Below are 27,086 nucleotides of genomic sequence, written 5' to 3'. Positions count from 1 at the left end.
TTTGAGTTTTGAGTTCATATTGAGTTTGAGTACATTTTGAGTTTGAGTACATTTTGAGTTTTGATTACAGTTTGAGTTTGAGTACATTTTGAGTTCTGAGTACATTTTGGGTTTGAGTACATTTTGAGTTTGAGTCCGAGTGAGTTCTGAGTTTTGCGCTCAATGTGAGTTTGAGTTTGAGTGAGCGCAGATGTGCTGCTCAGCATTGAGTCTGAGTTTGAGTGAGTGGTGATTCGAAAAAAAAAATTGTGAGTGAGTTTGAGTGAGCCGCGCCAACTTTGCCGAGGTATGCTGGTAAGATGCAGCTGTCGTACACTTTCTTCTTCAGGGACAATGATAGGCTGCCAATCATTATCTGAGAATGCCTGCCGAATGCACTCCACGCTAAATTCCCTAGAGCGCAATTCACTACCGCAACAGAGCGCGTGTGCCTGCCACCACGATGGTGAGGCTGGCGCTCACCATGGTGCGAGCACAGGAGTCCCGGACCTCCCCGGGCGGCGGGGGCTCTGCTGCTGTGGGGCTGCCGGCGGCTGTGCCGTGGAAGCGGCACGTGGGGAACCCGCACAGGGGAGCCAGCGGGCTGGGCTGGGGGCTGACCGCCCCAAACGGTGGGCTGGCATAGTTGTGCAGCTGGGCGTGCAGGCGGGGAGGCACTGGGCATGGAGGTGCACCCCTGCGGAGCAGCCGGCTGAAGTCCCTGCACACGGGAGAGGGGGAGGATGGCATCAGAGGTGGAAATCTTCTCGCTAGAGCAGAACGTAGAGTTTTGTACTAATCCGGCGCTAGTGTCTAGGAGGGCCACGCTTCAGCCCATGTGCCATCATGAACCGAGAAGGAATGTTCCATTTGTCCTTTGCACGGGTCATGAACAAGCTAGAAGGTTGTCTGTGGCTGCAAAAAAAGTTATTGTGAAAGATTATTTCAAGCTGTTTTATCGATAAAATAGTGGAGCCCCCAAAAGAGATATTTCTCAGGAATTATTTAGAAGCTTCATGCAAGATGGACAAGAAAAGAAATGTTCCCCTTTTTTTATGGCTTCGAGAGCGAAAAGAAGCCGTGTTGTTAGCCAAGCCAACTAGCAGAGGTCCATCGCTAGCTGCTATGGCGGCACCCACAACGGTACGCGATTGCAGTGAAAGGTTTCCCTCTAGTATATATCAGTACAAAGCTCTCTGGAGCAGAGTTGTAAGTTTGCTTCGTGGTTATAAATGATTCAGTCAGCAATGTGACAACCCTGTAGCAAGCAAGCCCATAGAGCCACAGTTGAGCAAATGTGTGTGGCGGCTTGCCGTTTCCTTTCGTGACATTAGGGGGAACGCGGCTTTCAACTTCGGAAAAATGACCAAAACATTGTTTTTTTGAAACCCACATATTCGGTTTCTATGTTTCCTATTCTGTGCGTCAGCAAAGTTTTTACGCTGAAAAGCGTCGCAAAGTGGCATAAAAAAATACTTTTGTCAGGCGCGGTGACAAACTATCAGCGCAAAAGGGCGAAAAAACGGCAATTTTCGGAGCGCTCTATCTCCGCAACGGTGCCATTGGGCGCGGCCATTTTGATATCGTTACATCGGCTGAGCGATCGTCTTTCTGGTTCTGCTCGTCTCTTTTATGTTCGTTCATTCACAAACGCACAAACGGCAGAAAAGAAACAACGCACAAACGAAGTTAGAAATAGATGCTGAAGCGCTATTGGTCCTCCGGTCGGGCACAGAACAACGACCCTCCTGATTGGATGTCGCGGGTGCAACGCAAGATGGCGGCCGCCAGAGCTGCGTAGCGAGCGGATTGAGTTCATTTTCGCCGCTTCGCTCGGCCGAGTTTCTGTTCAATCTGTGGTATTCAATACGCACGTTATCGCGATGGGAATGCCAGAGATAACGAGCCAGATTACGGGAAGTTGTGTGGCTCGAAAGGCGGAGGTCATCGAACGCTTCGTGGTGCGCGTGACTCTACCGTCGCCAGACCTTGGAGGGTGACGCGGTGTGCGCGCTTGCGATAGCGGTTCGTGAAGTGAACTTTTAGTCGGATTTGCGATGTTTACACGCTTAGTTATTGCTGTGTTTTGACTGTGGGCTCGCTAGCCTTGAGAAAGAAACGGTCGACGTGTCAAACGCTGCGGCGCGCACGGCATAGCCGACGCGCATTGGAGCATCACATGACTGGGCAACCGGTTACGATTGAACGCCAGTAGTTGTAATTAACGCCTGCGACGTTAGATTTAATCTTAAAAGCGACCTGACCAGCCATATCAGGTATAATCAAAGTTCGATATGTCGCGGTAAGCGTGCGCTGCGATGCGCGCGAGCCGTATCGCCTTTCTTGCGCTACGTTTCCCATGCACTTGTAATTTTCATGCGAACAGGTTTGAGTTAGTAATATAAGAATAAAAATATGCTCTCTGCGTTAAAAATGTACGTTACTGTGGCAGCATTTAACAGTGATTTTTTTAGGGAAATTATTGATACCATTGCTTAGGGCATACTGGCTGTGCTGCGAGAAATATTGGATGCCTTGAATGTCAATAGTAAAAAAATATGCTCTTGCATTGAAGTTGGGAGTTATGCAGAATACTCTACCAAGCTTCAAAGTAGCTCATTTTCATCCTTGTGGTATGCAAACTTTTGGCAATGAACACCTGCACGTATATGAGTACTAAGTTGCAGTGCCAGGCAAGATAAAACATAAAAAAAGCCAAAAATGTTCAAATTTAAGTAAAAAAAAAATGCTTAACTTGTTGCCATGGTGACAACACTGCAAAAGGAAGTTGTCCAGTGCGATACAGCCAACCAGCTAACCTACTTTGCATTGAAAGCCCATTGAAACACATCTTCCTCTCCGTTTGGTTTGCAAAGGGGGTATGTACTCTTCACGGAGGAGCTGAAAATGATGTTTTCTGGAAAGAGAAAGGCTGTAAAAGGCACTCAAATTTCAAGGCAAGGCCTTCCAGAAGCCCCATGTTCAAAAGGACATGAAAGGCTGCAACCGTGGCGACTTTTGATAAGTGAAACCTATGTTGCAACTTCGGAAGCCGTTTTCTCAAAACAGTTTTTTATGCCACCTATGTCGCTTGTACCAGGGATTTCTTCGTGACCACTGGGTCTATTTTGATTCCGTTTCTTGCATTACATTCCTTGATGAACAGTTCAGGTCGTGACACTTTTGGTTTTCCAGATTTGTTTTTTGTGACTTTTTTATTCAAATAGTCGTTCACAGTCGACATGCCTGTTGCACATTAACCTCTAAAAAAATGAAAACTAAAAAATATTGTTTTGTAAAAAAAAAAATTCTGAAACTGTCACGACCTCGCCCATTCATTTGGGAATGCAAAGCACTTCGAACAAGTTTTCTATTGTGTTTTATAAGTCGCTCAAGCTCGGTACAAGCGGAACAGAAAGAAAATTTAATAAATAAAAAAGTTATCAAAATATTATCTTGAAATTTTTATGGTGTTATCACAGAAGCATTTCCAGTTGCTGTGCCAATTTTCATCAAAATCCACAAAGAAATAAAAAAGTTGATTTTGAAAGCCACGTCCCCCCTTAACATGTGGCCTCACGTGATGAGGCAATGTGACCAAGAACTTGGAAAATCAAATTTACGCTGTGTCCAGAGCATCTTAAGCATTTTTAGGCTACTACCCACCCACCCAGTCACGGGCACATTACTAGTAAAAAGTAACCATGGTACAGTTACATTTAGCTGAACCAAAAAAGTACCTCTGTTACAGTTACAGATTTTCCAAAAGTAACTTGTTGCAGCTACTGTGACAAAGTGACACGTCGTTACTTTTCCATTACTGCATAAATTCAATTGATCCCCAACCAATTGATAGTTTATTTATAGGCCCCACCACGGTGGCTCAGTGGCTAAGGTTTTGTGCTGCTCAGCCCAAAAATGCAGGCGGCTGCTTTTCTGATGGAGGCGAAAAGTGAAAATGCCCGTGTGTTCGATATTTCAAGACCTGGCTTTCAAAATCAACTTTTTTATTTCTTTGTGGATTTTGATGAAAATTGGAACAGCAACTGGAAATACTTTTGTGATAACACTATAAAAGTTTCAAAGCAATTTCTTGAAAACTTCTTCATTTATAAAATTTTCTTTCTGTTGAGCTTGTACCAAGCTTGAGCGGCTTATAAAGCATGATAGAAAACTTGTTCGGAGTGCTTTATATTCCCAAATGAATGGACAAAGTCGGGACAGCCTTCGATTCTTTTTTTTTTACAACAAAATGTTTTTTAGCTTTCAGTTTTTTAGAGGTTAATGTGCAACATGCATGTAGACTGTGAACGACTACTTGAATAAAAAAATCACAAAAAGTAAACCTGGAAAACCAAGAGTGTCACGATCTGAACTGTTCATCAAGGAATGTAGTGCAAAAAACGAAATGAAAAAGACTAAGCAGTCCCAAAGAAATCCCCGGAACAAGCGACACAGGTGGCAAAAAAAAAAAAAAAAAAAACTGTTTTGAGAAAATGGCTTCCAAAGTTGCAACATAGGTTTCACTTATCAAAAGTCGTCAGGGTTGCAGCCTTTCATGTCCTTTTGAACATGGGGCATCTGGAAGGCTTTGCCTTGAAATTGGAGTGCCTTTTACAGCCGGTCTCGCGAGCCCAATAGGTGCGAAGCGCACTGCACGGAATTAAGTCTCGGGCAGAGGGGAAGATTTCACAACGCCTACGAGGCGCCAGCCGCAAAACGCATCATCGCCGTTATCGCAACAAGGACCAGTTTGCCTTGGCTTGGCTCGGATTGCGTCCTGAAAACAGGTTGACCGTGATGTCGCTTTCAATGGGGAACCTCAAGTAGTTAGTTTCGTTAGTCGGCGTACACCCTTGGGCGCAGGTTGGGCGCACAATCGCCAAATTTAGAGGAAATGTAGCAGCCAGAGCACTTAGGCGCAGTTTGGCGCAATTGGCGCAGCGGTAGCATCACTGCGATAACGTCCGCGTTGAATACCACAAACTGAACAAAAACTTAGCCGAGCAAAGCAGCGAAAATAAACTCAGAACCGTGCACTGTAACACAGTCGAGGCGGTCGCCATATTGCGTTGCCACAGCGACACCCAATCAGGAGGGTCATTTTAGCGCGCCCCGACCGAAGGACGAATAGCGCTTCAGCATCTATTTCTAGCTTCGTTTGTGTGTCGTTTCTTTTCTGTCGTTTGTGCGTTTGTGAATGAACGAACATAAAAGAGACGAGCAGAACCAGAAAGACGATCGCTCAGCCGATGTAACGATATCAAAATGGCCGCGCCCAATGGCACCGTTGCGGAGATACAGCGCTCCGAAAACAGCCGTTTTTCGCCCTATTCTGCTGATATTTTGTCACCGCGCCTGGCAAAAGTATTTTTTTAAGCTCCTTCGCAATGCTTTTCAGCGGAAAAACTTTGCAGACGCACAGAATAGGAAACTTAGAAGCCGAATATGTGGCTTTCCAAAAAAACGTTTTCGTCATTTTTCCGAAGTTGAAAGCTGCGTGGTTGAAACCCCAGGTGGTCAAAATTAATCCAGAGCCGTCTACTATGGCACGTTTCATCGCCTGTGTGGCCTTGACGCGTTAAACCTAACAATCAATCAATCAATAAGTTCATTCACAGAAATGTACGAAGGCATGCGAGTAGTCAAAACTGCACATGGTAAAACCCCCGACAAAGAGAACCTAAACGCTGGCACACTGCAGCCCATTGCCACACCAACAATCGTTGTGTACGCCTCGTTTTGTCGCTTGAAGACTATAGTCTTTCTTGAATAGAGGGAAAACCAGCGCAAAATCATGACCCACAAGATGAAGGTAACAAACACAATGCTGACATTGTTTGTTATGTTCTTCATGTGTGTCGTCGTTCTGCGTCTGTTTTTCCTTTGATGATGTAAAAAAAATCGCCCAACCTTCCGTTTAAGTAAGTCTTTCTTGGGCTACTCAAATGCGAAAATTTTGGGCAGCCCATCTGTCTGTCAATCTGTCCCTCCATTCAGCAGCATGGACAAAACAAAACAATTCGTGAACACCCGCCGCGGTGGCTCAGTGGCTAAGGCGATGCGCTGCTGAGCACGAGGTCGCGGGTTCGATTCCTGGCCGCGGCGGCTGCTTTTCTGATGGAGGCGAAAAGCAAAAACGCCCGTGTGTACGAGATTTCGGCGCACGTTAAAGATCCCCAGGTGGTCGAAATTAATCCGGAGCCCTCCACTACGGCGCGCCTTATCGCCTGCGTTGCGTCGGCGCGTTAAACCCTGCAATCAATCAATCAATCAATTCGTGAACGAGACGTTTGAATAGGCAGAAATTTCCAAACTACTAAACCTGGTGGCAATGTGCATGCTTGTTCGTGTTGTTGGGCAAAAAGAAAACTTCAGGCGTATTTGAAGCAAAACATCAATACATAAATAATATTTGCTGTGTTAGTACTAAACAGCATGCCTGCTGGATTGTTGGCATAAGAAATATGACATGAAAAAAATGGTTCGGCCCAAAAATTCAAATTCGCTCGCAGACTCCTCCATGGTGGCATTCCAATAAGTCCAACAGTAACAAAGGTTTCAGTAGAGTGCGTGCGAACAGTGGAGCGCGGCAAAATTGACTTTACTTGAGCAAACCGCCACCATGTGTATCGTGGATGAGAAAGAGCGTGAGAGGTTGGTGGGAAAAAGAAGGGTGTCATTTACATGGCAGGCGCGGCAGAAAACCATGGTAAGGCGGCTAACCATGGTCTTTCGACAACATTTGCAGCGAAGTGAGCAGATATGCGGCCAAATTTTGGTCGTGCGCCTTTGGTGTCGGGGTAAAATTTATGTACAAACATCATTGTAACTTAGGATGAGTTGTTTCTCAAAATTGGCATCCGAGAGCTTCCCTCCTTTCAGAGGTCTAATTGCCAGTTTCTTCTTTTTTCTTGTTTCCGCTCGACTCAAGACAAAGTAACAAGTCACTAGATGCAGAAGGCTGTCAAAGAAGTTGTAACAACGTACCCCTCCTCACAGCTGTCACACAGGGCATGTAAGAAGTCACTCTGCTCACCCGCAACTGTGAGATCCGCCGGTACCAGCCGCCAGGTGTGCAATGGAAGATGCTGCCAGGGACACAAAGGCTGGCGAGGCCGGGGATCTGCCGCTGGCCAGGCTCGCACCATTCACGTCCCCACCGCCACCTTCAGAAGCAGGCGGGCCGCCGCTGCTCTCTTCGTCCGACTGGGTGAGATCCACAAATGCAGGAGGGGCAACAGAGCCGCTGGAGCCGGCACGCAGGCACGCGCGGCCAGCGCCCCCCCGGCGCTGCCTGAAAGCGGGAGCACCAGCGACGGCAGACAGGATGGGCGACTCCAGCACCAAGCCCCGGGGGGAATCAGGGGAGCTGCGCCCCCGGCCCACCAGGCCGGAGGTCGAGGAACTGGGCTCGCTGTTGCCAGACTGATGCTGCTGCTGCTGCTGCTGTGGCTGACGATAGTTCCTGCAAACGGAGGGCGGGAAAAGAAAGGCGCGGCCCAAGGTGAGGACTCTGAAAACAACCGACGTTAAAAACTGTCGTAATTGTGATTGAACGAGTTTAAGCTGGGAGACTACAGTGAACCCTCGGCACAACGAAGTCGTCGGAATGAAGAAAAAATTCGTTTAAATTCCTTTCAGAAGAAACTTTGAAATAGAGAATATGATAGGGCATCGGTGATTTGTGCACCCGTCCCCTAGGGAGTGGGGTAATTGGAGATTAATGGGAGAGGCCTTTGCCCTGCAGTGGGCGTAGATAGGCTGGTGGTGGTGGAGATGATGATTTATACACCCATAAGCATGCTCCTCCTCGATCCACTCTTTATACGAGTGCAGAGCGGTTGGCGCGGCATTGTCTTATTACCTTACCAGATAGATGTCTGGAACACCAAGTTTTTTTCTTCAAGCGTAGATAATAGAAGTGCGTATAAAAGCGTCACTTCTCTAGCACCATTCTTCTTCAGAATTTGCCTACTTCAGCTATGACAACACCGTGGAACGTCTATAGGGCTAAACTCTGTGGACTGCGAACTTGTTAAACCTGCACAGTTTTTGTATGCAAAAACATGAAGCCGATATGAACTATAAAATGGGTGAAAATCATTATTTTGAAAGCTGAGATAGCTGGTGCAGCGACCGTGAAGGGCATATGTTTTTTTTTTTTTCTTTTTGTGGCCAAATACAGATGAATTAAGGCTCTGGACTTTCACTACTGTGTAATATTAGTTACTACATGAGCTAAACTGCATAGCACGGCCTGAAATTTCAACCCCCTCACTTCAGTGGCTTTCTCCCGAAAGTACAGCGGGCCAGTTGGGCAGGGAGGAATTAATGAAGGCAGGCATGTGGCCTTTCTAGTGGGGGTGGTTCAGCTTTCGTGCTATTCCATACCAGCCTTTCTGCGTCTGCCAGGTTGCTTTTAACACCCAGCAGGGGCCCCAGTTTTGTAATCTTAATGACCTAATGCAAAGCATGTGTACTTCAGTTGGTACCAGCCATAACTTTAAACAAAGCAAGAAAGTGAAGCAAGTTCTTTATAATGAGAGTTTAGTGATACAAAACTTGGTGGAGCAGCAGTTTTATTGTAGCAGACAAACAAAGCATGCTGCAATTTGTTTTAGCAAATTTTCATTACAAGTTGCAAAACTGCCAAACAGCTTCCTTATAATTCTTTTAAAACTGCGACAGCTAATTATCAGTTGCAATGAACGAGATAAAACTTCAAAGTCTTACAATTTAACCCTTGCAGGCAAGCATGCTGAAGTCTGTTTTTAAGGATTTGCACTAGAACCCCACCTTATATTTGAAGCTCTGTCTGTGTGCGTGCGTGCGTGTGTGTGTGTGTATACACACTCGCCTTAAAACCGCTTTATAATCGAATAAATATGGTAGTTTCATTCCTACAAAACAACACTCAAGGCCCAGGTTCGGTGCCGTGAGATGCAGGTTTGAGAGGCACGTTGAAATGTAGCATGATGTAGCAGGATCAGCGTACTGACGAGGTTTAGTGGTATTTGAGCAGCCATCACATAATGGCTGCGTCACAGTTCCGACCTCCTACTGTCAACATAGAGCTCAGATTACAGGAAGACTTCACAGATAGCACGGCGATCATGACACCACTAGTGACATTACTGTTGCGGTCATTATTCATCTATATTTGAGTTGACAACTGTACAGGACCCACTGAGTACACACATAAGAAGGCAGTAAATAAGACACAACAAATATCAACAGGATACAATAACACAATGAAGGAAGAAAAAAAAAGTGAAAACACTACTTACATACCCTGAAAGACACAGTACGTAAAATAAAATTGGGCAATTGTGATGCCTTCGAGTCTACCACCCAGATTTGATAGCCCGCGCCGTTTTACAATAAACAGTCAAAACAAAGCCCTTGACAAAACGCCGCAGAAGGGGCTGACTGGTGCAGCATTGCCCTTTCCCTTCCCCCTTTGCCCAATGAACAGTAACTGCAGTAACATGAAATTATGCAAATGAAAAACAGAAAACCAACATAGATAACTGCATAGAGTGCATTTCTGAAGTGCCTCCATATATGATAAGTGTATATGATAAGTGTATACATAAAACAGTGCGAAGATGATACGGGTACCTTGAAAAAAAAAAAAAAATGGAGGGAAGAGGGGGGAGGGAGAGAGAGAGAGAGAGAGAGAGAGAGAGAGAGAGAGAGAGAGAGAGAGAGAGAGAGAGAGAGAGAGAGAGAGAGAGAGAGAGTGTGTGTGTGTGTCTGTGCGTCCTTCAGGAAGGCATCAATGGCACTCAAGCATAAACCCACGGTACAAGAGCGAGCTGCAAGAATCCACAAATTGACCCTTATAGTGTCTGAAAATAAATGGTTACATTACCTAGTAGAAGGCAAACTTTTGAATCTAACCAAAGTAAATAGAAACAGTAGGCAAGGTATGTCTTGTGGTGCACGTTACAAGAGAAGAGATACAGTCGAACACGGATATATCGAACTCCAAGGGGATCGCGAAATAGTACGATATATAAAAAATTCGATATAAAACATATTGGCTCTGAGACCTCACCTATGGCGGACGAGCACTTACCGATCGTCGCATTCAAGAATGACAACTCACGACGCAACAGGACGCTTTATTTCCGTGAAAAAAAAATCGCTGACCTTGGCCTGCTTCTTCGTCCTGGAAATTTAAATTAAAGAAGCTGGTCTCGATCTTCTCGAGGCTGCACAACTACAAAATTCCATCAGTATGCTGCGCCTTCGCACACCAGGCACAACACGCACGCAAAAGAAGAACAGCGCCCGCACCACAAGAACTTTGAAGATAACAATTCCAAGGCTCTCTGAACGGACTCCAACAAAGCGCTCGCGATGGTCATCTTCAAGAGAAACAGTGATCTCCGAAAGGTGCGGGACAACTCGCAAAACAGCAGCAACAGCAGCAAAATGCAAAAGAAAGAGGAGGCCACCAGCGCCTTCGTTCCCTCTTCCCTTTCCCGAGATGACATCGGGGGAAGACAGACCCAGAGAGAGAGAGAAAAAAAAACTATTTTTCGGCAAGCCGGAGAACGTACGCAGCCGCAAAAAAAAAAAAGGACGTCCGCAGTCGGGGCATCCCTACCTCGCACTGTCACATTTTCTGAGCGTTCGGGCGTGTGTGCCTAGAGAGATTTAGCATACCGGGCTCCGTCAGCTAACGCTACGGCGGCTGGTAGCGGAGCCCGGCCGGTAGGGGGGATTAGTTCCGCGAGCCAGTCTTCGCCATGCCCGCGCATTCCTCCACATTCTCCTCAACCTCAATCGGGGTTGCAGCGACCGCCAAAGAGTACCTTCCAGCTCGCGCGGCGTTCGATATACGCAATGTCGGGAAAAATACGGTTCGATATAAACGTACGAATTCCTATACTTTTACACAGAATTTTCAAGGGGATAATTTATGAGTTCGATATAGACAATAATTCGATATAGCCGTGTTCGATATATCCGTGTTCGACTGTACATCCACTATGTCATTCCGCTCACCGGGGAAGCTCCACGCTGACCAGCTCCACACTGCTGCTGTCGTCATCGTCGTCATCGCTGATGAGGCAGTCCAGCTGAAGATCGGGGGCCTCGGGCCAGCAGTGCCCAGGGCCAGGCTTGCTGCTGCCGCCACTGGCCTGGTCTAACGAGGCATGCCCAATGCCCCGAGACGTGCCTGATATAATGCCGCACAAGGGGAGGAGGAAAGAGTGAGAAGTGGAACATCTTCTCCGCATTCCTGATTCAAGCGACGTTGCTAACCAGCTAGCACCCTCAGAAATTTTCACCCAGCTCTTACTTTCGGGCTTTCGGAGCAAAACCCGATTTTACTGGATTTCACCTCAAACATGTTTCAGAAGAATCGGGTCAAACTCGATTTCAAAGTAGCGATTCGGAACAACTGTTTGGAACAAAGTAGCGATTTGGAGCAATCTCAATCAGTACTTGCTGGAAGCAAGCCCCACAAACACAGCTTTCGAACTCACTGAGTATTGGCATGCCTCTACCACTAGCTACCCTGACATTGCCGTGCCTTGCTAGTGGAAGGTGTGTTGTCGAGAGAACTTTCTCCCGGCTGAGTTACATTCCAACGATCAGACAGGTTTCAAATGGAGACCGACATGTTGCGCGTGCAGGTGATACTGTATGTAAACAAGGATGTGTAACAAATCGATAACCAGCTTTTTGTGACCGAAATGTTTTGTCTTAGAAGTTACCAATGCTCTTTCTGTGGTCAATACGGATTCATTTCCAAACGCACGCCAAATTTTGGACATCACTTGCTAGAAAACCCTGAAGCCCCCACGATTACGAACTTGAAACAAACACCAATTTGACACGCTAAAATTAAGAAGCTTGTGATACCTTCTGATAAAACAAACCAAGTGTGTATTACATGGTACATCGGTACATTTAACCCTAAAAAAAAAAACGAATTTCGGAATGGTTTTACAAAAAAACCCGATTTCTCCCTGATGATTGGTTTGAAAAATAGCACCCGATTTTTACTGTTGATTTAAAATAAAAATAAAACCATAGAACGAATAACCCTAATAACACTCTCCCATTTTCGATCGCAAACTCTGGTTCCACTGCCTTTTTGGGCATTTTCATCGCACACACCCATGCAAATCCCCATTCTCAGATGAGCAGTAATTGACAAGCTCCAAATGAAACCAAATGAATTTACAAAATATTTGGTGATTTCCTTAAACCCTGTCCAGTAGCCACATCTTCAGAAACGGCCTCCAGTGAAGTTATAAATCGCAGCTATCACATCACAGAAACACCCCCCCATTAGAAAAATAGCACTCTGAATCAGCAGGTAGACAAAAAATTCCAAAAAGGCCCATGCTGGTGGATTGACCAGCCAGCACCGACTAGCACAATAATCAAGAAGCCTAATATGAAAGCAAAATGAAAGGAGTAATTTTGTGTCCATATGGAATCTCCTGGAAGACGAAGCCCCCTTCCCCCGACTCACTCGGCTGGTCCCTAGATGACTCCCTGCGGTGGCTGCGTTGCTGCTCCCTAACCCGGCAGCTCTCCGAGTAGCTGTGATCTTGGCTGCATGCACTGCGCACTGGCTGGTGGGCTCCGGCCCCAGCGATATCCGATGAGACAATGATATCCGTGTCACCGTCGCTCTCGGCAGACACTTCGGCAGCAGCGTCTTGTTCCGCACTCAGCCGCAGCACCCTGTCCGACTTGATGCCTAAAAACACATGGGCAGCAAAGCCACTGTCAGTCACTTTCCGCGCGGCAAAGAAACGCGGCAAACATGCGAAAACAAATCAACAATTCACTACACTTCAGGGGTGGAACAGGGTACATGGGTTCAGGAGCAGTCCTTTTTTCAGGAGCAGTCCAAAAGTACCTTTTGTAGCAGGCTCGGAGCAGCCAAAAAGGCATTTTGGAGCAGATTTGGAGCAGCCAGAAATGCCTTTCGGAGCCGATGTGACCCCATTTCACACCACTATGGTGCATCCCTAACCTCCCTATAGGCCCTACCATTTACATTCACATCTACCTAGTTTATCAGGCGTTCTGCCACGCAGTAGAACCTACTTTGAACCAGTAACGCTTTTTTTGCACTATATCGGGAGGTTTACAATGTGCGGAGTTGCCTTTGCCCCCATTGGGTGCGCCAGGTTATCACCGTTCCAACGTCAAATCTCATGTACCGAGTCGAAATGAATCAAGTAACAGACCTTGCTTGGCGTCAACTGCAGTGCTTATGCAGACTCACAGTGTCATTTTGTAGAACAAGGTGTTTGCTCGCATTTTTTATATCAAACAGCAGTTTTAGTGCGAGTGAAGCTGAACATAGCTTTGCCTTCACTGGTGACAGAGTTACGAGTGTCTATGAATTTACACCGTAGACTACTTAACTAGAGCATGTTAGAAGGCATGATTAATGTTGGCTGGGCCCTAGCAGGCATGCAGCTATGGAAAGTTGCAGCCAACAAAGCTAGGATCATCAAAATGGGCAACTAAATTGATGTTTACCCCCAATAAGCTACAGGTTTCATTTGAATATTATTCTGTTTGCGACGAGACACAAGAACATTTTATAATTCTGGTCATTTTCCATTTATTGTGGAGCAGCGGCTGGCACCGGCAAAAAAGCTCCCTTACCGCTAAGTCAACGCCAAATTCTATAGCCGCTCATAGCACTGATGAAACCGAAACCCTAACCACCATGATGAAACCGAAAACACAATGTTTCAGAGAAGTTTCAGGCATGGGGCATCATGGCGGTCGTATCTCGGTGGTCAATTCAGGCGCTGCAGCGCAGGACAGCACTGATAAACAAGTTTGGCGCAACAGGGGCGGTTGGGAACAGGATGGCGCAGGTAAACACGTTTGGTACTCAATGGCGCAAATGGTGCAGCTGTTCCATCCGACACTTGAATCCCAATATAACTTAATTTTGGTGGGACTAACAAAATATCACTGAATTAATACATAAATTTACACCACAGTGGGAGATGTACAATAAGATCACTGATAATCAAAAGGGGGCGCATTTTGAGAGTCAAACGTACGATCATTTATTTTCACAGGTCAAAAGTTACTTCCAGTGATGTTCATATGACCCTCGTCTTAGGTCAGTGCCAATATACCGACATGTACAAATGTTTTCTTTTTGTAACTTCGCCTAGTGCTCAACCTCACCCTTCAATTCCCCCTATGCTCATTCTACGGCCACAAGGCTCTCTTGGCAATAATTACGTGTACCACAGCCAGTACACACGGAGCACAAGAGAAAAAAAGAAAACAGAAGAAGGCAGTGACAGGACGAGCAGACATAAGCTTGTAAAAAAAAAAAAAAAGGAGAGAAACTAACAAAGTTGAGCACTCTAGGATGACGCCACCAGAATGTGTAACCACCCTGCCCCACTCACTGGGCGATGGAGATCGGTAGCCGTTTCTTTGGTTGGCGTCGCACACTTCCTCACTGCTCCCCGAGCTCTGCCTGCGAGCAACTTCGCTTCGGCAAAACAGGGACCCCGGCCGCAGGTCATCCGACGACAGCTGTGGGCAGAGCATGGGTGGCTTCTCCTTCTTCCGATGGCCACCCTCACTCTCACTTAGCATACGCTTGCGATGGCGCGCATCCGCACCGTCGCAGCCACCGCCGGAAACAGGGTTAGGTAGAACGGCATCGGACGAAACAGCACCGGGTGAAACCACACTTGCCGCATAGATGCTCGTCGAAGAGATGATGCCCGGTGCGGCAACGCTCGGCGGGCTCCAGTCCCCAACTTGAGGGCCAACGTCCGCCAGGAAGGGTCGGGCATGGCGGTGTTCCGAAGAAGTCAGCTGCACGTCCATGCGGAGATCGGCAAGGGACAGCAGCGGGTGGGACGGGGTGGAAGAGAACGGCGAGAAGGGCCGGGCGTCAGTGGTGGAGTAAGGCGAGAGTGAGAACGACGAAGTGACCGCTGGCGGGCGGCTGGCACGGTCGTAGGCGCAGTGCCCACTGCTGCGGTGAGCTCCGTGTAGTAGCCGATTCGCGCCACCCTCTGCGTCTTCATCGGCGGAGGCAAACAGAGGGGAGCCACATTCGACAGGCATCTCGGGAACTGTAACAGGGGAACAAGAACTGTCAGGTGACAGCAGCAAGCCTGCAAGCACAAGCACGAGATATCTGCTGCGCTGTAACTAACGTTTTAGTCCTAACGCATGGGAAGGAGGCAATGGAATCGCACTGACACGTTGGCCCAACAACACATGACGGGTCAAACCGGGCACACAAAATGTGTGCCTCTTACAAAATGCGTGCTTCGAAGAGTGGGCTTCTCTGCATTAAACCATTGCAGTCACACAAATCGATTGCTTGAGTAGCGTTTTTAAACACTGTCAGTACTGAAGGTTTTAAATGGTACCAAGAGAGAAAGCTCCTCAGTTGCATCAGCATGCGTCATTCCTTAGCCACCATTGGCTACAAGGGCCCATGCAACAGAAGATATAAACCAACATTATTGATTCGTTGGCCAAGATTTACATTGGTCCTTCTGCCAACATTGTATTTGTATGCCCATTAGAAGACTACACCTTAACTCTTTCGTGACCACGCCTATCCAAAATCATTCAATTTGTACGACACCTTGGGAGCCCCTTTTCATAGTGTTCCAGGTGTTGCTGGAATACGCAAAGCTATTTGGAGTTGGCTCAAAAAATGCCCTTTCAAAATCAGTTTTGTTTTCATTTTTGCAACAAAAACATGATTTTTGACCCGCGTTTGCATCACCTCGGTGTGGAAAAGGGGCGTGGTAATCGCGCGTCACTGCTACCAATGAAGAATGCATGCCACTCATAATTACTCTGCGTCAGCGTTTGGTTTTTGTTATCAGGGCCCAAATGGTGAATCAGCAAACGATTTGCAATCGTCAGGTTTGCACTCTGACAGTAATAATCCCTGAAATAGACTGAATGACAGTAATAATCCCTGAAATAGGCTGAAAATGTCAAGCAGTGCCTGTTTGCAAAGTTACTTTATGATTTTGGGCAGTTTTATTGCCTTTGCGCACGTTGTTCTAAGTTTTGTCGTAGTTCTACTTACCACAGGACCATTCGTGAACAGTTTACAACAGTTTCAGTTTTGTTTCTGCACCGCGAAATTCATATTTGGCACTACTACACAGTTACCCAACTTCAAGCCTACCTGTCATGGCGCCTTGAGCGTCCGCGACTGATCCTTGAAAAAAGCATGCCGCTCCTAACCAGATTTCTGTGATAAGAACTTACGATGCAAGTCAAAAGATAACACCCAGTCGCCAGATATCTGTTCTGGCGAGAAGAGCACTTCAAACCAGCCTAACACACCACCAGCTGTTCGCTGCCAGTTTCGTTTCCATACGAGGGTACCCCCGGGGGTCTAGTGCTGCTTCATAGTTGAACTCAACGGAGTCTCCAATAACTTTTGTACGCTTCATTTTAAAAAGTTTTCGGTGGCGCTGCAATGAAGGAGGCTTGTAGTGCTGATCTTGTTTATCGCGCAACAGCTACTCGGCCAAAGTTTGCAGGGCACGGTTCTAGCGCATCGCACCTCATTTCTGCAACCAAGTCTACAATAGCGAGTCAGAAGATTATAACAAAGCGCAACTTTATGTTTTGAGAGATAACTGACAGTGAACGTCAACAAGCATCAACCACGGATTCCCTTTTTAACTTACGCATGTTTTTCCGCATTGTGTGCTTGCCCGAAATACTGTGCTGGCCGTAAATACAAGGTCAGTCATTAACATGATTTTTTTACGTTACGTGGGGGCAAATTAGTGCCTATGATAATGTCAAACCGCCAGATTTCTTCCAGGGAACCACCCGAAATTGCACCTTTTGAAATGGAGGTTGGGCTTCACCACACGGCACGAGCACCACACGTGCTAACATTTTTTAAAATTTTAATATCTGACAAACTGTTCCGCGCAAGTCGACATTTTTTCGAGGGCGGGTTTTTGAAATGTTGCCCTACAAAGTGTATATTCTAATTTTTTTTTACCAGCGGTGGTTTGTTATACACAACTTTTTATCATTTTCTTAGACAAATTGACAAAAAATTTGATTTTGATGTTTTTTCGCAACTCTGATGTATGTCATTAAATAATCTGCAATTTGTGTTCCTGTAATTAACGCCTAACCAATTTTTTAGCAGGAAAAAGTTTTCTTGGACCCCTAAAAATCAGTCAATTTTCCCGTGGTCACGAAAGAGTTAACTACAAAAAGTGGTCATGTGGCAAACCATCAAATACCTACATTTAGAATTTTGCAAGCATTAAGCGCAGGTTGTAATTGCAAGCTCATGCCACGGTCAACTTGGAGCGACAGCAATGGCAGATCGAGGCATGCTCGCACACAAGCTTCGCCACCTACAAATGACCAAGAGAGAGACTTGCAGAACTCACCATTTGGCAATTCGGCTGATGACTGTGTCACGGTGGCCCCAAAGGCAGTCTCAAAAATAGAGGACAGGGACGGTGGAGGGCTCTCCTCAGGGATCACCTCCTGAGCAACCTGCACGGGCACCAGCTATGACAAGGGAGCTGCTGCACCCCACAAAAAGTGGGCCCTGGGCATGGCCGGAATTCCTAGTCTACCCTTAGGGCCAAGGATATTATACCAAGGGTCACTCGGCACAGAAACCCTTACTTGATCTTTTTCACTGGGTGTAGTCTAATACAAAAAATTTTCAACACTTGCTACAAACACAAACTAAGGATTTCCAGGGCACATCTTTCCTTGTAACAAAGACACCCTGCTGCAAAGAGTAAGAAATGTCTCACTGCGTATAAGCAGCACTCACAATGGAAGGCAGGTTTTAGAGAATGGTGGGAGTTGTGCAAGCAGGGAATGGCAACTAAAGGGGCATATTCTGCCTATGCAGAATACACCCCAGGGATCCTAACATTTCTGTGCAAAGTTGAAATGTAAGCCAAAGAGTTGCACTCGTGGCAAGAATCCTGCACAAACAAATTTGTCGAAAGACGAACGCTTGCTTGACCAAGCTCACGGGATGCATCCTAGGTAAGCTTTAGCTCATTCAGACCCAGCACATAAGAATTTGACGATACAAATTCCCGCCTTTAGCACCAAGAAGTACACTCAAGGTAAACTAACTCTTTATGTTAAAGCAACGGAGATAGTATAACTTTGCCGCTGACCTGAGGTGCAGGGTTGAAATAGGGATCAGGCATTTTAAAGCAGCTCTGGAGCATAAAATAAGGAGTTTGGGGGCAGGTTTCTAGGCACAAGGCTCCTTGTTTAGCACAGGTTTTATTTTTATGAGCACGAAATACCAGTTTGAAACTTGCCTTTGGCTGGCCCTTGACAAGGCCTGAGGAATGACTCCATTGAGGACTTTGACCACTTGGAGACAAAAGCTGGTCCTCCATCCCCTGTGAGAAGACGTGTTATATTGGCATTGATGTCTAACGATCTCTGAATCACTTAAAAAAAGGTCCGGTTCGAAATTGCAGTTTACTTCTAACAAACCACACAAAAAGACAACAGAAACTGGTTACCTTCTGGAAATACCCAACAAGCGACGTACATACTCTCAGATGGCCTAAGAACACCTGAATTGTTCAGGTGGGCCTCTCGCAGAGACAAAGCGAAGATAATTTCACAGATAGGAAACAAATGGGCCGAGTAGTACACGGTGGGTTAGACGAAACAGGCACTAACGTCAGGCTTACCAGTCCCAAGTGCTGTATTGTCACAAAAATATTTACTTAACTTGCATTACTCGGCCGTTTGATAGCTTTTTGCTCCATTTCCATAGCTTTGTGCAAGAATACCTCCAATTCATAAATGTCCTTTTTCTTTCTTATGAAATTTCTTAGAGCAGTCCTCCTGAACCAGCAGCAGCACACTGCCTTTCTAAACGTAAGTAGAGGGGGCAGCTTGCGCAGACAAGTCTGACTGAACAATGGGACCGCACAAACTGCATTCTTGTCTGTCCCCTTAGACAAAATTTGGGGGCTTGACGCTCCAATGTTACACCTGGACTATGAGGTACGGCATAGTGGAGGCTACGCTACCTGTATAACACTGCACGTTGTGTTAGTCACTTTCCAACGGAACAGAGATAAAACCAACCCAACGAGCGTTCCCAAGTAAATTTCTCTGTGCTAAACAACGGGGAGATGTATGACAAGCGCCAGCGGTTCACGAGTTTCGAATGCTTGTGACTATATAAACCGTTTGGCTTTTCGAAGCCTCTGGGTTACGCCGTGTGGCTCTACTTGGGTCCAGCGAGCGAGTTATGACAAGACGAGCCCCTAAAGGGATTGACACCACCAGCCAAGGGGGTCGCCACCACGCTGTACAAACCCTGTAAATCTTTGCGCATTGTTTTCATGAAGTGGCGCTGCCCGGCAGACAATACTAAGGCCAGCAGCATGCAGAAAGACTAGTGAGTGGGGAAAGGCAGGGGAGAACAACAAGAAAGTGGCCATTTCACTATTATCAGCTGACACGATAGGCAATGTTATAATGACAGCATCGGTAGGGAGCTACAGTTCCATTTATGATCGCACTGCATTTCCACAAACCAGCAATTAACTGAAAGGTCACACAGTACAGAGTTACAATTAACTGAGGCAGAAAGAGGTGCAGAAATCATTGACGAAATTAAAAAAAAAAAGTCCAGCTCACGGTGCAAAGACTAAGAACGCCTCATCGCTCATGCCCAAGCAGCTGCGCTGGCTCGCGGCTATCTGGACTAAGATTTGATTTATTGTGGGGATTAACCCGCCGACGCAACGCAGGCGATGAGGCGCGCCGTAGTGGAGGGCTCCGGATTAATTTTGACCACCTGGGGATCTTTAACGTGCGCCGAAATCTCGTACACACGGGCGTTTTTGCTTTTCACCTCCATCAGAAAAGTGGCCGCCGCGGCCGGGAAACGAACCCGCGACCTCGTGCTATCTGGACTAAGAAAGCCACCCACTTTTATGCTCAATAAACATTTTCCAATCCAATACAATCCTCAGCTCGCACATGTGGAACACTGAAAAGGAGTGCACACAACTGTGCAGTGCCTCCATTATTTTATTGTTCAAACAAGCAAAACTAAATAACAATATAAGCAATCGTTTACAGCTCCACAAGTCAAATAAACTTCTGTTGTGTTTTATGGCGTACAAGCGACTAAGGCCATCATGTGCCAAACAGAAGTTTGTTCATTTTTGTGTGCTTGCTTGTGTTTAGGGCATTTAAACCTTGTTTAGGAGCTTTAAATAAACTTCTGTGCATGGCTGCATTTTAATACTAACCCGCACGAATGGCAAAATAAAAAAAGAATCTGAAGAAACCCACAGACCTGCCAGTTTTAGTTCCTGTTGCCCCTCATGTGAAGCAGTGCAGTAGCAAATTGAAAGGATCAAATACTACACTTCTGCCGCAACCCAGAGGCCAGGCTAAATTTTACAGGAGGCTATTTTGCAGCAGATCACACACAACAAAACACCATACATTGCTTTATGCAAGAAGTACATACAGGCTATATTATATAGAACGGCATCGGACGAAATGGCGCCAGGCGAAAGCACACTCGCCGCGTAGATACTGGAACAAGGCTGCCCGATACCGGTAGCACTTTAAAAACACAATTACAAGGACTTCAAAAACAAAACTACTAGGACACCTGAACACTACTAAAGGGGCCATGCAGACAAAACACAATTTTGGTTCATTCGAAAGATTGCCTCGTTATAATCATACTGACACCACTTTTAATGCACACTTCGCTCAAATAAGCTATATAATTAGGTAGAAAGGGAATGGCCATGTGACCCACTAGCTCAATTCCCACAACACAACCTATGATGTCATATGCCCTGCCATGTGATTGGCTGAGGCCGGCAAAAGCATATGCAAATTATGCAGGGCTTTTAAGCTAGCAGAACGGGCTATTTGCGCTTAAATGTACTGCATATTCATTGTACAGCAGTAAGAATGGTGAAAGTTATGAAAACAATGAAAGTTACGAAAATACACGTAAACATAGAGGCACCAATTTACACTGCTATTGGTACTGGGGGCGCACTATGCTTGTTTTAGCTGCACAGCAGTGTGCCACTTTGCAGTTGTCTTACACGACACTGGCCAACTGGCGTAAGCGGCATTGTCTTACATGGCCCTGTTTGTCAAGCATACCCCATGTTTCACGAAAAGATTACTTTCTACCGTAACAAAAACAAAGCTACGGCTGACTATGGTAGCACCATCTGGGAGCACTGACGGTAAGCATGGCTGCAGAGCCAAATGACGCACTGGAAGTTCGTTTGAATACCCGCTCTTGTGACTCCATGGCAGACAGCACGAAAACACACAATTTGGCGGGAGAATCAAAATTTTAACCTAAATTGATTAATTTCTCAGTGAATACGGCATCGTTTGCTGCCGGACAAGCACTAGGGGCACTATAGAACATGAAATCTTTCGAATAAAACAAACTTGTATTTTGTCTGCATGGCCCCTTTAATGTGTAGCGAGTGTGAAAGAGTGTCCAACTGCCAAATGCATTTTCTTATCACCATCCTCTTCCCCTTGCATTTTATTTTTTAAATTAAAACCGTTACCCCCTCTTCCTCTGGAACGGTTGTGGTCGACGTAAGCCCACCACAATCATTCCGCAGGAAGAGGGGTTATGATGACTCGGCACATATCCGCACTTGCATCGTCAAGCAAAGAGGACATTTAGTGGGAACGCGCTTTACTGCTTCCATTTTAGCATACTCAAACTGCTTGAGTTCGAACACACTGATTAGGTCCACCTTTAGTCAGCAACGTTAGCGAACTGTGATGGTGTCGAAGACCCGTCTTGCATTCCGGAGGTCGCTGGTTCAATTCTCACCCATACCAAAATTCACCCACCTTTCTTTTCAACAATTACATTACGTCATTTGCAGACGCTTCAATGCGAAATTCGGTGCCAGTTCGGGCGCTCCTTTTCCCGTTTATTCTTTGAGCCGTAGGCCATTTTGTGTGCCACCTCTGGCCACGGCAACGCTGGATTTTCTACCTACCAAGTAACCAAGTTGATAAGCAGTCTAGTAAAGAAAAAAAAAGCATTAAATTTAGAGGATATGCCAACATGTATGCTTGGCAAACATGCAATGAAATACTAGACTTTCTAATTAGGAAAGTGAAAAGAAGAGGGCTAGACAGAATGATTATTTCGCTGACAATGCTTGTCCTCAAGAGGTGTTATTAAATAGATTGAGAAAATACGAGGAATTCGAGGTGGGATGGCAATAGCTAGCCACTGAGTTTCCCTAAGCCGCGTTTTTTATTTAAAAACATTCGGGCTCGTGCGGACTACTGGAGACGTGAACACGGCACACGCGATCGCGCAAGACACTTCAAAGTTGAACAGAAAAGGTAGGCGGCTCGCCATGTCCGCACCACACAATTTTTTTGCAGGGTCATCAGCGTTCGGCAAAACATTTACGGAGCAGTAAAACCAGGTAAAACATATCACAATTTTTTTAATGTGCTTTTACGCGCTGATCTAAACACACACACAAAAAAGAAAAAAGGCAAGTGACGCAAGATAGTGAGGGTCTCACGTGCAGCTTGAACTGCATAGGCAACGTTCGTTTTTTTTTTTTTTTTTTCGAATTTCGTGGACAGCCCTTGGCATTCGGGGAAAAAAAAAAAAAAAACCAGGAAGAGCAGTTTTAAGCCCAATGTTGCAATCAGTTCCACGAAGCGGCTTCGAACTACCCCCACCGTCGCCGATCAGACAAAAAAAAAAACGCGTTCGATGCGCGTGCGGTCAAGCAGGCAAATTTACGGTCGGCTGCCCAACTCCAGTTTCTCAGGAAGGAACTAGTCGCGAGCAAAGTTGTTAACGCTGCTCTACAGCTTAACGGCGGGAGAAAAAAAGAACGGGCCACGAAAAATGCCGCGACAGCACTTTGCACGTCGAGCAAGACGCAGTGACATTCGCTTCCTGAAACGCAAACAACCGACGTGAATCACGGTTTCCCGCAGGGCAGATGTTCGCCGCCTCGCACACCCAGGCAATCACAAAAGATGCTCATAGCCTCGCGCGTCCACGCAACGACCTTCTAAAAGAACTGAAGGGGGGGAACATCGCTGACAACTGGGCACGAACGATCAGCATGCGGGCTCAATGATGTCAGGATAGCAAATGAGCTTCGTAAACAGCCCAAGATGTATCGCCGCTTTATAAATATATATATATATATATATATATATATATATATATATATATATATATATATATATATATATATATATATATATATATATATGGAAACGTGACAAGCGTGGCGTAAACTTGGCTAGCGATAGAAACTCAAGATGACACACAACACCGATGGGCAACGAATAGGGTCACTGCTTTGACCAATGGTACTGACCAGCGTTCTTGCATAAGATAAGAGTGCGCTGGTATTTACAAAATCAGGGCTAGGCTGCCGACTGTTTCGTGTTCTGGGGGCCTTAGTGGGTTCAGAACTAAGTGGACAATGCGCCGATATTGTAACTGAATATGACGGCACGTAACGGCACACCAATCTGCTCGTATTCCCTGCGTCCGGTGTCCACACTCAGCTCATCCTGAGGTCGGCGTCCAGTCGGCGTTCCATCAACATCACCCAGATCCGACACTCGCGGCAAATAATAAATGGAACGACGGCAAGAGAACGGAAAACTAAATTACACTCACCTTACACTACAGATGCATAGCAGACTTAAATCACACAACAAAGAAGGCAAGCCAGCTTGAAAACCCAGAAAGAAAATAGGATGTCACTAACGAGCGACAATACACCCTTCCGCCATGCCCAGAACCGAACACAATACCCTCGTTTGTGTCTTTTTTGCTGTTGTTTCTTTCTTCTTTTTTTTTCTTTGCAGACGACAGCGCCTCGGACTGGCTGTTTTGCTAGAGGGCGAGAGTAGGTGTAGCCGTACTAAGCCAGAAGAAGCCGTTCGATAAGCCATTGTCGTAAGTACGCAAGTTTAGGTTTTGCGTGTTACGTCAAGAGGGTTGTAATTCGTAGTTGTTGCTGCAACAGCAGATTGTCCAATTTACATTTCCTAAGAAGCTTGGCTACCATTAAAAGCTTCGGCAATAATTTCCGCGAATCTATCTTCCTGGCCGTTTGGCATTTATAAAGCAGGTTAGTGTATGCAGCGTGACCCTTGCACCTACGTGGAGGAAATGTTTTGGTCAATCGATCGTTTCTGAACCTGTGAAACTTAATCGTATAGAATAATTGATTAAACTAAAAATAGTCGAATTTAGGAATCGGTTGCTGCGTTTTATTTGCTGTGTTGTGACCCGCCCTTCCTGTATACAGGCTTTCCCAACCCATGAAGCACGAATACTGATTTCGAGATGAAGACCGTGTTTGTTACTGTGGGAACAACGTCTTTTGATGAACTTGTCGACACTGTCATCTCACCGGAAGTTTTAAACGTAAGTTTTGCCGTTGTGGCACGCTGTGTCATAAACTCATGCATTTGTTTTTGGTTTCCACCAGGTCCTGAAAAACCAAGGCTACACGAAAGTCCTTCTGCAAGTTGGGAAAGGCAGCAACCCGAAAGTTGAAGGATTCGTGGAACCATCTGTTGAGAGCTACAACTTCAAGGATTCCATAACGAGAGATATAAACGAAGCTTCATTGGTGATTAGCCATGGAGGTGAGCTCGTATGTTTTGACCTCCCAGCTGCTCGTGTAGGTGGAACAGCTGCTGTGTGCAACCGCAAAGTAGGGCAGTGTCAATTCTGTATTGCCATTTTTTTTGTGTCTGAAAGGAACGGCATGTGCCGCATTGTGAAGAGATCTCGCAATCGGTAACGCGATGAAGTTGTGCCCGGGGGGCAGATCCAACTGATTTCTCTGTAAAGAAGGGGAGCTGAACTTGTTAGGACTGATTATTATTTGGGGATCATAGGGATTACTGCAAAATGGAGCTGCGATATGTTTCAGGAGATAGCTTATCTGTCCAGTTTCTTCATGTCATTGCTAACACTTGGACAGCGTCACAACTTGTGCTTACTAGTAACAAGGCCGAAGATTTTTGCGAAGGCCGGGTATAGAATGTCTTTTTCGATACACCCTGGCAGCTGTTTTCTGTTCCTAGGCTTGTACTGTCTGTAGGTGCCAACATCTGAATTTGAAAAGGGTAGCGGGTCCCAGAGACGTCCCATAATCTGCAAATCTTTCATTACGAGTACCAACGTACCATTGCATTGGCCTAACTTGGCCGCTCTGCATTCAGGGGTACCGATGGTAATTAAAAACACAGATGCCAAATCATGAAGTCTACCATTTCAGGTGCAGGCAGCATTTTGCAGGCACTCCGAGCCGGCAAGAAGCTCATTGCTGTTGTGAATGACACGCTCCTTCACAACCACCAGAGTGAGCTGGCTGGCCAGCTGCACAAGGAGGGATACCTCCTCTGTTGTACGTGCAGGTAAGTGGCTCAACTGTTCTACACAAAGTAACTATTACACCACATACCAGCGTACCTAGTATTGTCAAGCTGCTCAGGTGCTTGTGCAAAACACAATGCATTATCAAGACTAACCTGAAGCTTTACAGTTTCATGTGAAGGTTGTTTTAACAGTAGCACTGTTGAAGCTTGAGCTTGGTCCGATGGCGTTAGCAAAAGAAATACCAAGAAAAAACTGCGCTGCCTGTAAAGGGTGCACCACCGCAAATAGGGTATGATAGCAGTGAAGCCAGCTTTTGCACCTGGTCGAGTGTGAGCACAAGGGACATACTAGTATGCGCACCCCTTGCTATATTATTTTAAAGGCTTGTCTTTCTTGGGCTGCTAAAATGCAAAAAGAGTTGGCGTAGCTTGCACTAGTGATGCAAGGCTGGAGAAACAGCCGAGCTGGATGTCGACCAAGCTTCTTCCCCCCCGGGATCTGCTGTCAGTGCAGGTACCAACCGGAACGGCCTTGCAAAATCGGGCTAAAGTTGGCCTCACCCCTCAATACTTAGCCTAGCCTAGCAAGAACATTGCAAAACCCTAGGAAAACTTAGCAAAACTGGAAGACCCCCAGCTCCACCGTTCCTCCAGCCTTGCACCACTAATGCAAGCTGCGCCAATTTTTTTTTGCGCATATAGGTACCTTTCTACGACATGCGTGGCCACTCAAACAGGCTCAAGATTAATTTAAATGCTGCACTCGCCAATTCGGTGCTGTGCACCCGCTCAGTTGCCTGAAGTTGCAAGAAGGCAGGAGGGTAGCATTTGGAACAAGGAGCAAAGGAGTTTGGGCACTTTAATTTATTACTCTGCAACTTTTAAACGCTCCAATAAAACTTAGCTCTGTGCAACACCACAATAAACGGTTTAGTTTTTTGTGGGGAAGCTACATTTCTGCAAATAAAAAATAAAGTAGCTAACATTTGCTAACAGAGTATCTTTGTGCTTGTAAAAAAACAGAAAATGCTTACGGCTGCTAGTTTGCCAATCGAACACTATTAACTGAACGTGCCTACAAAAAAAAAAAGCACTAGTCCAAAATTTGTTCGTGGATTTGTTTGTGGCTGCAGAGACTTGCAAGCGACTCTGGAGGAGATGGAACCGAGTCGTTTGAGAACATTCCCCGAGCCCAACCTGAACAGATTTCCACAGCTTCTGGACGGCATCATGGGCTGGTCGTAGTCAGCTCAGCACCCTTGCCGAGATCCAAGACCTTGTGCTGCCAACGTATAACCACCACCCCATCTAAGAGGCTAAAATGTTGCTGCTGCTGGACAGCATAGCATCATGTTTACCCCCGCAAGACTTCTGTAACACATTCTTGAAATAAAATGAAACGTTTCTTTGGTGCAATGCACAGCCCTGGGCCTTTTAAGTTTTTACTTCTGTGGCAGTCCAAAGTGGGCTGAAGTCTCCGAGGACAGTTGCTAAAGCATTGCATAAAACTCGTGCAAGGAAACTTTTTCCCAGTAATTGCTAATTCCAGCTCTTACAGAGTACGGCCATTTTAACTGGGTGCAGGTTTTCCAAGGGATTTCTTGCTGGGCGTCAAGATGTATTTTCGCTAATGTATTTTCGTAACTTGTGGACCAGCCCAAGCA

At 46.0% G+C, this 27,086-nt stretch overlaps 2 protein-coding genes across 4 annotated transcripts in view; one reads left to right on the top strand and one right to left on the bottom strand.

The window, feature by feature from the left end:
* The window catches only part of LOC144178527 (uncharacterized), a 72,386-nt gene extending 48,545 nt beyond the window's left edge, over positions 1-23,841 (bottom strand). The window contains exons 1-8 of one of the 2 annotated variants that reach the window (XM_077706453.1): positions 23,705-23,841; positions 18,315-18,398; positions 17,409-17,517; positions 14,406-15,086; positions 12,482-12,712; positions 10,999-11,173; positions 7,019-7,447; positions 463-700 (exon numbers count right to left, since the gene is read on the bottom strand). In XM_077706453.1, the coding sequence (XP_077562579.1) occupies positions 463-700; positions 7,019-7,447; positions 10,999-11,173; positions 12,482-12,712; positions 14,406-15,086; positions 17,409-17,517; positions 18,315-18,395 (1,944 nt within the window). In that variant the 5' untranslated portion in view covers positions 18,396-18,398; positions 23,705-23,841. Of the gene's footprint in view, positions 1-462; positions 701-7,018; positions 7,448-10,998; positions 11,174-12,481; positions 12,713-14,405; positions 15,087-17,408; positions 17,518-18,314; positions 18,442-23,704 lie in introns of both variants that reach the window. The other variant, XM_077706454.1, reaches the window with a different exon arrangement.
* Positions 23,842-23,875: 34 nt separating this feature from the next.
* Alg13 (Alg13 UDP-N-acetylglucosaminyltransferase subunit) lies at positions 23,876-26,844 on the top strand. Of its 2 annotated transcripts, none has more exons than XM_077706463.1 (5): positions 23,876-23,986; positions 24,342-24,460; positions 24,525-24,684; positions 25,323-25,461; positions 26,556-26,844. In XM_077706463.1, the coding sequence occupies exons 2-5, from the start codon at positions 24,380-24,382 to the stop codon at positions 26,665-26,667; spliced, it is 492 nt and encodes a 163-aa protein (XP_077562589.1). In that variant the 5' UTR covers positions 23,876-23,986; positions 24,342-24,379; the 3' UTR covers positions 26,668-26,844. The 2 variants fall into 2 exon arrangements, with proteins under 2 accessions (XP_077562589.1, XP_077562588.1); XM_077706462.1 differs by lacking the exon at positions 23,876-23,986 and adding an exon at positions 23,993-24,161.
* Positions 26,845-27,086: the final 242 nt, after the last annotated feature.

This window comes from Haemaphysalis longicornis, unplaced genomic scaffold (genome assembly GCF_048455015.1).
Source record: "Haemaphysalis longicornis isolate Haplotype H1 unplaced genomic scaffold, Haemaphysalis longicornis Haplotype H1 scaffold_4, whole genome shotgun sequence".
Lineage (NCBI taxonomy): Eukaryota > Metazoa > Arthropoda > Arachnida > Ixodida > Ixodidae > Haemaphysalis > Haemaphysalis longicornis.
This window is presented reverse-complemented; position numbering and strand designations above follow the sequence as displayed.